This window comes from Strigops habroptila, chromosome 5 (genome assembly GCF_004027225.2).
Source record: "Strigops habroptila isolate Jane chromosome 5, bStrHab1.2.pri, whole genome shotgun sequence".
NCBI lineage: Eukaryota > Metazoa > Chordata > Aves > Psittaciformes > Psittacidae > Strigops > Strigops habroptila.
Window position 1 is genome coordinate 30452059 of NC_044281.2, and position 14729 is coordinate 30466787.

General features: G+C 35.7%; 1 protein-coding gene across 2 annotated transcripts in view; it reads left to right on the forward strand.

Moving 5' to 3' along the window:
* Positions 1 to 14729, forward strand: part of NRG3 (neuregulin 3) — a 425943-nt gene that overhangs the window by 386250 nt on the left and 24964 nt on the right. For both annotated transcript variants that reach the window (XM_030487638.1, XM_030487639.1), the window contains 2 exons: positions 4478 to 4580; positions 10153 to 10279. In XM_030487638.1, coding sequence (XP_030343498.1) covers positions 4478 to 4580; positions 10153 to 10279 — 230 coding nt within the window. The remainder of the gene's footprint in view (positions 1 to 4477; positions 4581 to 10152; positions 10280 to 14729) is intronic.

Here is a 14729-nt window from a genome sequence, read left to right on the forward strand (position 1 = left end):
TTTTGGGCTGGGAGTAAAAAATTCAATGGAAAAATGAATTGCACATTTACTCTTTTTCGGTTTTTTGTTTTTTTTCTTTATTGAGCAAAGCTTAAGTAATGCATTTGTTTGGTAAATGCCATAATATCTCAATTGACTTAGTTCATATATTATATAACTATTCTCTGTGATGCTTGTGACCATTTAGAGAGTTTATTCAAGAGCCACTGAAATCAGCACCACAAGTGGAAAGCTAATATATTTGGTTATCATTTTGCTCAGGCCATATGCACAATGCTGCTCTTCATATTTGAAATAACTTTCAAAGATATTTCAATGAATTCAGAAGGTACACAATAGAACTAGAGAGCCAGGATTATGGCTGGTAATGGTATTGTGGTGCTAATAAAGCCTAACATAATCTGCTTTAACTAAATTATTTTTTCTTAGTAATATGGTTAGAAACATACGTGATTGTTTCTCAAGGGCCTTGTACCAGTGTTGTTCTTTTTATAATGAAGTCACAGAGAAGAGGCAAGTTTCAGCTTATTTACACAATAAAAATACCATATCCTCTAGAAGTAACAATCATGAGAAAAATATGTCTACCCTACACTTTTTATTCCTCTAAAGGCTTATGTGTATACTTCAGTGAGTCTTTCCACATACATAGAACAGACAGATGACACCTTTAAAAAGTGCATTTTAAACAGCAAAAGAATAAAAAAATCCCAAACCCTAGTAGCTGGAATATGGCATTTACTTTTTTTCAGTAACAGAGAGATGAAATTTGACTGTGATATGAGTGCTGGACGAAACTTTGCTTCCATGGGTCAACAGTACTCATTTTGTGTTTCATAATGGTATCAAATGTATAAGAGAAGTTCAGAAAAAGGGACACTTAAGACATGAGAAGTTTATATTCAGTGAGGTGACATGATAGTGTTAAAGGGAAGAGACAATTTTGTAGCAGGAATGAAAATAGGAAAGAATCAATAGTGTATAAAAAAGTGGGTTAGACATGTAGCAGTGCACACAGTGAATGCGGACTTGAAGCCTTTCAACAGGCTTCATGTCCCATGTGAGTTTGTCTTGTCTTTATTTTCTAGAATGATCTTTCTTTCCATAATTTTTATTAAACGAATTAGGCTTCATCTAAACAGTTTACTATGTTACTTTCTCAGCACTGTGGTCTGTGGTTTTATTTTTGTTTGTATAGGTTATGTATCTTGTATAATTTTAGTGTTTGGTGGAATTTGTGTTCTGTATTCTTAACTCCCCAGCTAAATTATCCAGCAATATCCATAGCAGTTTATTTTTTGTTCTTCAGCTGAAATATTTTCTTGGCTGCTCATTAAGTGGCAATTCCTCTTCCTGGAGTATTTATTTCAATAGAATGCAATTAAGGTGGTTTACTTCACAAGGAATAATCAAATACATGTGAATAAAGAGAGACTTATCATAATTTCAGACACACTTTAGATTACTTTGGGAAGTTTTGTCCGGTATGTAAGTATGTGTATGCACAAGTTGATTCACATTTTCAACTAAGGAGAAGTTTTAATTTCTTCTCTTTTCTGCACATTGAATTTATGTAGCTTTCTGTCCTCTGAGAGCAAAAGTGCTTTGTAGTACTTAGCTATAGCCTTCTGCCATATTTAAAGACCCTATTCACTATACCTTGAATAGAGAGGGTTCAGCTGTGCTATATGTGTTTAGAGCAATAATGAGGTTAAATCAAGGCAACAATGAGGAGACCTTCAAAGTTTGCAGAGGGAAACAGATTACATTTCTATTAGTAAGAAGGTGGGGTGTTGTTTTGTTGTGGTTTTTTTAAAAAAAAAAGCCAGCGTGGAAAATTAAAGAGTAGAAAAAAAAAATGCTTGACTGATTATATCTTAAGATGTTGAAGACTAAAAATAGTGGAGTCCAATACATAAAGATTTAAAAGAGAGATAAAACAAAAAAGAACAAAGGTGTCTAAGAAATAGAGTAAACTTAATAAGTGGTTCTTTAAATAGGCACTATACAAAATAAACAAAAAAGAAAGAAAGTATTGATCCGTGTTGAAAGCTAGTGACAGGGATTAATCTGACTACACAAAAGACTTAAATCTTCACATAGTTGTTTGAGGAAGATAATATTGTCTGGTCTCTGGATTGCTTTTATCTTGGTAAGACATATTCTAAAGCATCTTAACAGGACAGTGATAGCTATTCAAGACTGACAAAAGACCACAGCCGCATTAAACTCACCATTTCTCAAAAAATAACAAAAGCAAAAAAAAGAAATAAGTATTTAATGAGGGCTTAGGTTGACAGAAAAGCAAAATTAAGCCTGCTTGCACACATTACTTAAATCAGCTTCATTAATAAATATATTTTTTAATTATATGCAGTGTTTGAGTGAAATGACAGTTTGTTACTGTCAGTTATTTTAGTATGTTGTAGTTGTGGTCTCAGGCCCTAGGTATTGATATTCAGGCAGAGTGGATTAACAGTTGCTGCACTGAACAATTCTTCAACTGTCTGCTTCATATTTGCTTAAATTCTTCGACTATGATCCACTTCAACATAAAAATTCAAAATTTATGAGTCCTTTGTCTACTGCAGTGGAAACGGAAGGTGAATCATTGTGTTTAGACAGCCTAGTAAAAACAAACAAACAAAAAATAAGTTAAACTCCCAAATATTTAGCTCATTGCCAAATATTTGATGGGTGTACTGTCTAGATCTGATTTTTCTGGAAGAAGTTTTACTGCAATGTTGTCATGATTTCATATTGAATTGCAACCTTTCTAGGTATATTTTAGACATGTAAAAAGTGAAAGTTACTTTGTTTCCTCCTTTTTTTTTTTTTTTTTTTGAAGACTATATTTTGAAAATACAACTTTTAGAATTTCAAATTTAAATAAGGGAAAAAGTCAGCAGGAGCTGAAGACATTTTACATCTTACAAATGCCTTCTGAATCACTGTGATGTTCTTAGAGTGAGGAAGTAATTAAGAAATAAAGATTTGGTACTTGTAATTTTATTTGAAATACCTTGTGAAAAGGGACTGGGACTTTCACTAGAGACAAATGACTGTATTAAAGATGCCAGATATTTAGTAACAGCACTATTATATTCATTCTTGAGAAATTAATAATTGGTACTGATTAGGATACTGTACATAGTCTTCAGTCATTATTACACCAGATAGTAGTCGACCGAAGTTCAGTTAGATGCAGATTTTTTTCAATATTTGCCTAGATTCACCTGGATATTGTCAAACAATATTTTCTTCTTATGTACCTGGGACTTATGAACCTGGAACTTGGAATTAGTGTCACCTACTTGACCTGTGTGTCTGGTATTCATATTGTTGTGGGGTCTGTGCTGAAAATCTCCAACCATAAAAGAAAATGTAGGTTTGTCAGTGTGCAGTGTTTATACTGTGCTTTGATAATCCTACATGTTGGTTTTCTGTCTAAAATATATGAATGAAAATACTGGTTAGTGTGTTGCATGTTTGGAAAACTGATCTTAAATAATAACAGTCTGTTTAGCATGTTAGTACATAGACCTAGAGGAATAGTTGAAATAATAAAACCAAAATATAACACTTAAGGAGCTGTTGATGAATTTGGTGTGTGATTGGAAAACTGATCTTAAAAAATAACAGTCTGTTTAGCATGTTAGTTCATAGACCTAGAGGAATAGTTGAAATAATAAAACCAAAATATAACACTAAAGGAGCTGTTGATGAATTTGGTGTGTGAAGCTCCAGTATCAGTTGTCTGCTATTATGAATGAGTGTTTTCTCTTGTTTTCTTAGCTTTTTTAATTTTTTAACTTTCATTCTGTTCCTGTTTTAAAATTAATTAGAAGAATATGAGATTCATTAAATAAATTTCTTTTTTAAAATTGACTCCCATGAAAGCAATATTTGGTGCATTGTAGCAGCGTAGTCATTGGGTTCCGTCCAAGTTGATTGAATTAATTTTTTACTCTTGCATGTTGTACTTAAGCTTCAAGTACAAGGAATGACAAGGAGTAATTGTAATCACCATTCAATTAAAAAAAAAATAAATTGGGGTGGCAAAAAAAAACCTGAGTCTTGTGGGACTTTGTGAGAGCTCTGATGGGTCTTGCCTTAAGCCAAAAAAACTCCATGGTTGTAGGGCTCTTTATCCTATTGACAGTAGAATCTTTCTAAAAAAGCTGAAGATGAGCATGTAAGGCAGAGAAAATATTAAACTATCCTGATTTTTATTATTACGTGTTTCTCAGTGTGTATTGGAACATTTTCTAAAACTCTCCTAGGAGGCCACAACTCTATGAACCTTATCTAAATAAGAGGTTCAGAGAAGCGTCCATTCTCTTGAGGAATTGGCCAACCCAGACCTCCAAATCAATCATATCTGTCCATCATTAGTGAAACCGTGATGTAGTGAATTCCACTTTTTGCAGGTATTGTTTTCTGATGCTTTCATAATTCTCAATTTTGCTGTTCACAGAGAGCGAAGAAGTGTACCAGCGCCAGGTGCTGTCTATTTCCTGTATCGTCTTTGGCATAGTCGTAGTGGGCATGCTTTGTGCAGCGTTCTACTTCAAAACAAAGTAAGAGCCTTCATCTAGCGTGTTTGTTACTGAGCTTGTGTCCTTTTTATGGCTTACAATTCTTCAGTTTCTCCCCTCCTTTTAAAGCTGTTGTTATCTCTGGACAGGCTAGAACATTTCCACACGGCTACCCTTGTAACTCAAAAAAAAAAAAAAAAAGTGAGCGGGAATAATATGTGTCTTGTTTCTATTTTCTCATATCTGGAAAGAATTGTGCTCTTTCCAGTTCTTTTTTTGACAGTAAGAATTTTGTGTCTTTTGCTATCAGTGCAATAATCACTTTCCTCTTTTGAAAATAAAAGTTTAAACGTATCATCTTTTTGCATTTCATATCTCTGAATGTCCCTTTTATTTCTGTATGCTGAGAATAAAGGTCGTTAGAAATGCAGAGACAAGTTCTCTGCAAATATCTGTAACCTGTAGCTACAGATAGATGTAAACTGCTGATGTAGTTGTATAATGAGTATCCGTAATGTATAAGCACATTGAACTATCCAAGTATAGTGTACTAAACTATTTTAAAGTAAAATACTTTCCACGCTTCTTTATCTTCCCAACTGAACATTATTTTGTAATATTTATTGTTAAGTGTGTAATCTGAGTTGCAAAATCCTCATAGCAGTTACATGACATGCTTGTCAGTGCCACTGTATCTATAAATATGTTCTGTATGGTTGTCATCCTTCATTCTTGTTCCAGTTGGAACTAATGAGAAAACATGTATCAATATAAATAGTACCTGCATGAGTTAGTCATAGTGGATGAGCACCAAAAATGTGGAGGTTTGCACTATTTAAAAGTTTGGATGCTTATCCGAATCCCCCTTTTTAGAATTTAATGGGTAGGAACTCTGATGAGGACTACTTTTTATTAAAAAAAAAAAAATTATATTTCTATCTATTTAAAAATCTACATTTCTATTTAAAAAAAAAAAAAAGTTGGAAAAGTCGCCAGGCCTTTTTCTAACTCCTTTTTCTTCCCCTCAGACTTCAGGGATAGTTTGTGCATGATTTGAGTGAAGATTTGAGTTGGTTCATGTTTCATCTCCTATCTGCTCTAATATTTTGAGGGATTGTGTTTAATTGTTCTTTGGACCTAGAGTATGACATACTAGAGTATGACAGTGATGCTAGCTGGGAGGATGCTGTGGCAACACAGTTCCTCTCTGCAAACTTCTTTGATGTAGTATAAACGATAAGGGGGCTCAAGCACCTCCTGTATGAAGACAGGCTGAGAGAGTCAGGGCTGTTCAGCCTGGAGAAGAGAAGGCTGCGTGGAGACCTCATAGCAGCCTTCCAGTATCTGAAGGGGGCCTACAAAGATGCTGGAGAGGTAATTTTCATTAGGGACTATAGCAATAGGACAAGGGGTAACGGGTTCAAACTTAAACAGGGGAAGTTTAGGTTAGATATAAGGAAGACGTTCTTTACTGTGAGGGTGGTGAGGCACTGGAACAAGGAAGTTGCGAATGCTCCATCCCTGGCAGTGTTCAAGGCCAGGTTGGATGGAGTCTTGGGTGACATGGTTTAGTGCGAGGTGTTCCTGGCCATGGCGGGGGGTTGGAACTGGAGGATCTTAAGGTCCTTTTCAACCCTAACCATTCTGTAATTCTATGATTCTATGAAATTGTGAGCAAACAGCCATTTTGCCACTGCGTTAGAAACGTCATTATGCATTTTAGAGAGAATAAGGTGTTCCTGATCTTCCTGGAAAAGCTTGGGGATTTTGCTCATGAAGAGAGGTTCAGAAAAGGCAGAATGGGATAGTCAGTTGGAAGAGCATGCAGTCAAATACTGAGCATAGTGTGAATAAAATGTCTGTCCCTCTGTTAATTGAGCTGTGGCCCCCTTGATTTTGCACTGTTGTATGGAGTGGTTTGGAACAGCCTTCAAAATACCATGACTTTGATGAGGTGATAGGGATAGTTATGTCTGAAACTACTGAGTAGAAGTAATGCTTCAAAGATGAACTCATGGGACTATAGTGCTTCATATCTCAGCAGGATGGGGGTGGGAGGTGTTGGGGTTTTATCTGCATTGTAAGTATGATAGTTAAGAGTTACTGGGAAGAGTTAAGTGTGGTTATGCCAGATTTTGGGAACTGAAGTTTGAAGAGTAGTGAGAAAATGAGCACCTTCCATTCAGGCCAGAGGTCTTATTAAATATATGAAACACATTAATGCTAAGATACTAATCAATCCCTAACTTTCTGGCTTTGGCTCCATCTGGCAGACTGTATCAAATGTAAATAGTGTCTAGACTGGGTTGCATAGAGGCCACGTGAAACTGTCATACCTGCGACACTGGCCAGTGTCTTAAGGGTGTAAAACCCAAAAAATTTAAAGTGCCTCAACCCTTATCATATGTTAGCTTTTAGTCAACAGATTTGCAGGAGCTTCTTCATCAGGCAGGAGTATCTTGATCATGCTTAAGAGTTATCAGAGCATTCCTCCTGCATGGGGGATAATAATTTGGTTTAATTTGATGTACCGAAATTTCCAAATATTGCTAACAGCTACAGAAAATCTGAATCTTGCACCCTACAAGAAAAAAGACACTGACCCTGACTTTCTTAGTCTGACAATTGTATAATACCTACTGCTGGAAACATGTGCTTCTCTCTGCACCATTAAATTAAAAGTCCTTTTTAAAAATAAATTCAATGTGGGGAAATTTAGAACTATAATTAAACACTTCCAATTATTCCTTTTAGGGTAATTGAGAAAGTGCTGTAAGTGTTAGCAACAGAGGGCGAGTACAGTAATGGGCTTCTCTTTATGGTTTAGACTTTTATAAATGACTAGTGACTATTTCTTGCTGAAGTAACAACACTTTATTGCCATATTTCTCTAAAGTAGAACAGATAAGGCCCTTTTGTTTTGAAAACAAAAATTATAAAATAAAAACAGTAATTGGTGAGTAACTTTGAATTATTAATTGTTTCTAGTTTTATAACTATGCATCCTATATTCTGGCAAAATGAATATGCATAAACCTAATATTAATGTTAGGTTGCATGAACATAAGAGGAAATTAATTATTGGATTGTTCCTCTCAGTGAATACCTTCAGAAAGCTCAATTGTTGAAGTGCAGCAGATATTCAGCAGTTGAAGCTGAATATCCAGTTTACTTACATGTGCTTTTAGATGTGGAAGCACCTCTAAACCCAGGTTTTTGAAATAAATCCAAATTAGAGTTCAAAAAAATTGTAATTTGCTTTGTTATTTTCCCAAATTAATTCTAAGAATATTGTATATATAGGAGATTCCCAAAGTCTGATGCTGTGATCATGTTTTGCTGCCATTGTTTAGACTTAATTTGAATTCTCCACTCAGAAACAGTCATCAAGTAAGACTGGATGTTCCATAATTATTATGGAGAACAAGAAGCAAGAGGCTAGCTTTCCAGTAGGACATATGGATATACATTAGCTTATTTCCTCAGTGTACGTAATTTAGATGGTCAGAAAATAATTATTCATACAAACTCTAGAGTTGCTTTTAGGAATTTTATGAGAAGCTGAAGAGTTCATTTTGACTTTTTGTAAATTAAATTATTCAATTTCACTGGTTTAAAAAATTAGTAGATATAAAAATCTGTTTTTAAAAATATGTTTTAATATGTTTCAGAATCAATTAATCTGACACTATAATGCTTTATATTACATCTTTTCAGATTGTCTGACATTATTCTTCGCAAGTAAATTTTGAAAGTTTTTGTGCTTGAGAAATTATTTCCTCTCACCACTGCACATAAATCTTACTAATTATGAGCTCCTATGAGCTATACACAAAACATGCCACTCATATTTGTAAGTTCATTCTTTTTCATTTGCCGTGCTGTTTCAAAATAGGATGTAAATAGAAGGCATAAGAGATACTTATAGAGTCCAAAATTTATTATAGTTTATGACCTGTATTCAGGAAATGTGCTTTAACAAGTACCTACTTCTGAGCAGGTGCTTACAGCTTGTTGAATTTAAGCTAATGCTTACATTATGCAATACTGAAGTTTGAAGAGTAGTGAGAAAATGAGTGCCTCCCATACTGAACTAACAAACTCAAAGGCAGAAGAAATCCTGTATAATCGTTTTAATATATCAAAAAATATTGAATATGTCAACTGTGATACTTCTCACTGCTTGCTTTCATAGTGAGGTAACTTGTCCTTTCTCACCGTCTCCCCCTTTGACCACTTGAGTAAGTCATTTTCCTCTAGTTTCTTACACTTTCCTGAGCTAGAAACAGACTACACTGGAAGAAGCTAAAATTACTTTTATGCTTCATTCAGTGTCAAATTCATTGGCCTGAGTCAAGTAAGATGCTATCAAAATTGACAATGTCACAAGGCTTTCAGCAGCAAAATCATAAGAAGTTTTTCAAAATGTTTCTGAAGCTTCTTTGCTAAAATTTCAGATTTCTGTGTAGAAATACTGCATTTCCTTTATTTCTTATCAACACTGCCCTGAAATCACTTCCTCTGAAATATGGCTCCACACCAATTGCTGTCTAAAAGCTGCTGGTGGCATAACAAAGTGATGCTGCAGCAAGTCCTTGACCTTGCTGGGCTGTTTCCAGGTCCTGTGTGGGTTGACTGCTAGAAATGCATCTGCTGGAGAGAAGGCAGGAAAGCAGGAAGAAAGGAAGGCGGGAAGGAAGGCAAGCAGGAAAGAAGGAAGGAAGGAAATAAGGAAATAGTATTGTGGAGTTATTTCTATTGATCATTTAAAACTAATAGTCTCAGACAATGTAGCTTATCAAAAGAATGGAGATGGATAGAACACCTTGAATATGTTTTGCTAACAGTTTTTGCCCAGCTGAGATACCTGTTTGCAGAAGATAAAAGAAATATTTAAAACAAAGTTTGCTGCCTCATATCCTCAATCATGGACAGAACTTTAAAAGTCAGTTTGTCAATATAGTGTGGCAGAAACAGAAAGCCATTATTGATAGTGTAGTTATCTACTGAATATTGCAAGTGATTCATCTGGTGGTATTCCTAGCTCTGACATTGTGGATCATAGTATAATATGTCAAAAACACAGCTGCAGATACCATACTCATGTTTTTTTAAAGGTTTAAATTTGTAAGCAAAGGTGGTCTATAAAAGATACTGGGCTATAGGTCAGGTCTAATTAGCTAGCAGAAATCTTTGATTCTTCAACACTTTTTATAGCCACCAGGGGCTAATGCCTGCTGTATTTGCCAAAATCTTTGTTCTTAATCAGAGCAAAATGCTTTTTTTATATTCAGGCCTACTTGCAAGCTATTGTTAAATATTTAATAGATGATCTTACAAAATTCTGCACTGAAACAATTAGCATGCTATTATAGTAATCTGAGAATAGAAGATATTTTAAACAGAAGAGCTCTTTTTTCCTTTCTTAAGCCTTGCCAGAAAATGACCACTGCATTGAAAGCATTGAAATACTAGACACTAGTGAAATAGCTCAGCATGTTTAATCTAATATAGTGAAGTTTTGAACAAAGGGAACCATGGCTGTAAAGATATCATGGTTGTAGTAGAAGATCAAACTAGCTCTTTCTTACATGAATTTTATTTCTCTCTGCAGGAAACAAACAAAGCAAATTCATGAACAGCTGAAAGAAACACAGAATAGGAAAACCTACAGCCTAAATGCTTCCAGCATGATGGCAAAGTCAGAGTGTATGGCACAAAGCCAAGTCCAGCTGCAAAATGTAAGTAATCCTGCCAGCTACAACACTTAATAGTCTGGCTGAGTTCCTATTGCTGATGGCAGCACATCGGCATGTTACTATTAGCATCTGAGCAATGGGAACAAGAATTCTCACCTCTTTCATAAAATGTTTTCTATCAGGCCTGATAATGGAAAACACCAAGCAGGATTTTTTCTGAATTTATTTCAGTGGGTCCTGTTACATTTTGTTTATGTAACATCCCTTGCTGAGCTCCCTAGCTCTGCATCCAGCAGTGGAAATTACTATTAGAGTTTTCGGCAATACCTTAGCTCATATGTATGGTTTACAGCTGAAGTGGGGGTCCTTGATCTTAAGTGATTTCAAGTCTTCCGATAATTAATGAGCCTGCGTGAAAAAATGTAAAGATTCGTCACAGTTAACTCAGAGTAAATTTAAAATCTAGATCTAAATTTACATGTGTAAACTAGTGCCCAAGGGAAGACTGTGCAGATGGTCTCATTTTGCTGGATCATGAGTTCAAAGGACTTTGATACCAGGAAGAGGTTAGTTTGTTCAAACTAAGTTTGAAATGTGTTAGTCATTTTCTGTGTATAGTTACACATCAGTTAATACAATTCCACAATCATGAAATTCATAAAATGTATTTGAAATAAGGAACCTGAAGATGACTAATTTATTTAGCCCTGGGTGTAAGTTATTTTCCAATGCATGTCATTTTCTTCCCCATGGACATAGACAATTAGTGATGTCTTATTTTGAACAAAGTCTTTGGAAAAACTGAGAAGGAACCTGGTAGCAATATAATAGGAAATCATAAGTTTTATTCAAGCCTTTCTAAATGCTTAACTATTAGGTTTTGGTTTTGGGTTTTTTTGGGTTTTTGGGGGGGTTGATTTGTTTGTTTGTTTGTTTAAAAGAAGAGTATCTTAGCATTGCTTAAAGGGCTGACTGCTATTGTAGTCATGATATGCTCCGTGGTTGAGGAAAAATACACTATTTCAAGAAGGAAGATAGCTTCACTAAATTGACACAATCACAGTTTGGGGAGCCTTGTGCAATTTTTTGTTTTACTTTCAGTTCATTCAGTCATACAGCCCCTTCTAGCCCCTAAAAAAAAAAAAAAAAGCTTTGGGGAGTGCTGTGTTGTAATGATGGCAACAAAAGGTAAAGTTGTAAAGAGCTTCTGTAATCCTTTTGTTCTAACATATAAAGTAGGTCTTGGTTAACACTAAGAACATGTTCTTTGCCTTTTTCTCACTGTAATTCAGTGCAATATTTTGTCGACCCATCATCACTATGAACTATTTGATGTCTTCTGAGCAGCTGACAAACACATCAACAAGCTTTATTTAAGTCTTTTTATTTTGCCATGGCAATAGTCATAATGGCTGAAGTAGCAGTTTGGAGATTCCAGATACTAGAGATTGAAAGCCATTATTATTATTCATTATTTTAATCCAAATTTGCTTTTCTGTTTTTAATGCTGTTCAGACTGGCATTTTCAGTGCTGGTAATTAACACACTGTTTTCTTGTTCTTGTGGCTGCTTGCAGGCAGCTGTTTTCTTCTTGCCATTAATGCATTTTCCCTTTGGGAGCAAAGATACTAAGGAAGAAAAACAGAATGACCTTGTGCAGGATGTAGTGTAACAGTGCAAGCTAATAATGGTTTCTATTGTTAGCAAGGTTTTAGTGCAGGAATGCATGTAGGCAGTTCATGAAATATTTAGAAAACTTGGCAGATTGGAGTGGAAAAAAAGGGGCAGGGGAGGATGGCAAGGCAGCAGAAAAGGACTTTGAAATGGCATTTCATAGGAATGGCTGAGTGGCTCCCCACCAGAGACCAGAGATCTGCCCTAGGCGTTATCTGCTGGGTGGGAAAGGGACCAGGTATTGCCACGGGAGAAGAACACTCCCGCTGCTCCTTCCTCTGGCTATGCTGCTGCCTTTCTGCCAGTCACTGTCAGGATGTGATCTCTTTGCAATTCCCATCTGCAGCTCCTACCACATGGATGTGGGGAGAAATCTTAGTTCTCTTTATTTCCAGGAGCCAGTAAATAAACTTAAATAAATTAAGGTGGCTATTTTCTGGAAACTAGTCTTCCAGTCTACCGTTTTGCTTTATGTAATCTTGGTAGCTGTTTCTTTTGCTACTCTCACATGGGAAAACTGTCTCGCTCATATGTATGTCACCTTTCTCTCCTTAAAAGACTCTCCCATATCTTTCTGCTGCCTATTTTGAATGGTGATGCTTTCGGGCTTTTCACCCTGCTTTTTCTTCTAGAAGAAGAATACATTGGTGTAAACCTGAGAATAATTGCATACTATTCTAGTAATATCTGTTCTGAAAGAGCCATCACATTTTGACTCAGAGGTTGCTATTTAGTAAAGGCTGCATGGATCTTTCCCAATGCTGAGTTGCTTTAGAAAGAGGTTTTAATACTTCCCAAGACCCATGGTATAGCAGATAGTGTTTCAAGTGGTTTGTGGCTGTAAAGAGCTTGACTTTTTCTCCGCATCATTTTTTTTTTTTTTCACTTTTTACCCTTGACTGGGCTTTAGGAAAAGAATTATTTTCATTATGTGTTTTCAAAGACAATTTTTAATCTTTTTTTAAATGAGAGAAGCCAAGTGAATGCATCAGAATTGTTGTTAACATGAAAACCACACCTTTCATTCTTGAACCAAGTATTAAAAAGAATTAAAGTTTGTATATTATTCTAGGTGAACTCATACTTGCAGCTGCTTGCATTATTGCAAAAGGAAAAGGACTTCAGATCTATGATATCCCACCTCTGTGCCAATTAAAGCTTTTTTAACAGCCGTGTCATTATGAGAAACATACACAGGTTAAAATCTCTGAATGTTTGCTTTCAAAACACTCTCCATTTGTATCAGAATTCTCCTGCTGCATTCCTAGATTAAGGGTTACCTTGCAGCAATCTTTATTTCTGAAGTCAGTGTTTAAGAAAAGGATTTGAAGTGTTGGACTTTCCCCCAGGTTCATTAAACATCCATATGGCAGGATTGCTCTTTCAGATATTGAAATTAAGCAAAAGGATATTAAAAAAAAAATGGAGCTGGCCAACTCAAAAATGTAGGCTTTTTAGAGCTCTCTTCATTTGAGAAGTTAGGCACGTACTCTGAGGTTTTTGCCCTCTGATCAGCAGGGTAAACACAAGTAACAATGGCCACATCCCAGCACCCACCTTGGCAAGCCCTGAGGTTGAGGAAGAATGCAAGTAGAGTTAGGCGTTTAAGTTAAAACATGGATGCCTCCCTGTCATTTGTGATATTGCAGGGAATAAAGATTTTTTTTTTTTGCATCGACAGTATTTTGAAGTATCATATGCTTTTCCTTTCCACACTCAGATGTGTTACATCTCCTCCGCTTCTTTCCTCTGCTCAACTGTGATTCTGAAAAGTAAATAACAGGTTAGATTTGGTCAGGACAGCTGTATTCTCTCTGAATTCCTCCTGATCATAGCTGGTAGTTGTCTTCACCTGTGCTGAGTCTATTTCTGTCAGAATTGATTACATTATTTTGTTAGGGATACAAATTGCATTTAAAATACTGTATACTGTAAGCAGGATTCATAAATAACTGTTTGAACACAGCTCCTAGTATTTCTCTTGGATCTCTTTCAAGTCCACTGATTTTCCCAAATATCAAGGCAGCAACATACTTTATTCTAGGTTTTCTAGCGTCTTGGATGTGGATACTAATGCACTGAGAATGTTGCTATAATTCTTCAGTCAGGAAGAGATAGATGTGACAGTTTTTAATGCAGGAACTTTGAGGTACACAGGAGATTCATATTTATTTCACCTAATGCATGAAACTTAGGACTTCCTAGTAATATGTACTCTGTCCCAAAGAAATTATATTCTCTTCAGGAGATATTTAATGAGTGTGCTCCATGAGATGGCAGCAAAAGGTTTGATGTCCTCATAGGCAAAAGGAAGTAAATTGACATCCTCAGCTGCCTCTCTTAGAAAAGCAAGTGCTCTGTGCCCCCTCATATACTATGCAAGGGGCGAGAGGAGGTATTGTGGCCCTCTTTCTGTTTTTCTGTAGCTCACCAGTCTTCATGAGTCCTAATCATGCTCCTGATTACTAGCTCCTTTTTCCACCTTGACTAGATTGTTTCTTTAACTACTCATAACTTGACAAACATGTCGCGCAATAAGCAAAACCAAACAAAAATAAAAAAAAAATTTAATAAAAAAAACCAAACCACAAGACAAAACACCAGGCATCTGAAGCTTTGCCATTCCTTTAGTGATTCTAAGAGCTGTCATGGTTGTTTATACCTTTTTTATCTTTGTGTATTTTAATGCCTTCTCCCATGGTACTAAGTGGATCTATTAATTCCCCATCACTTTCCCTCTGAGGTGGTTAATATGCTTTTCATGCTGTAGTGTATGGTATGACTTTTCACTACACTTGTTTCTAATAGCTTGCAGTCA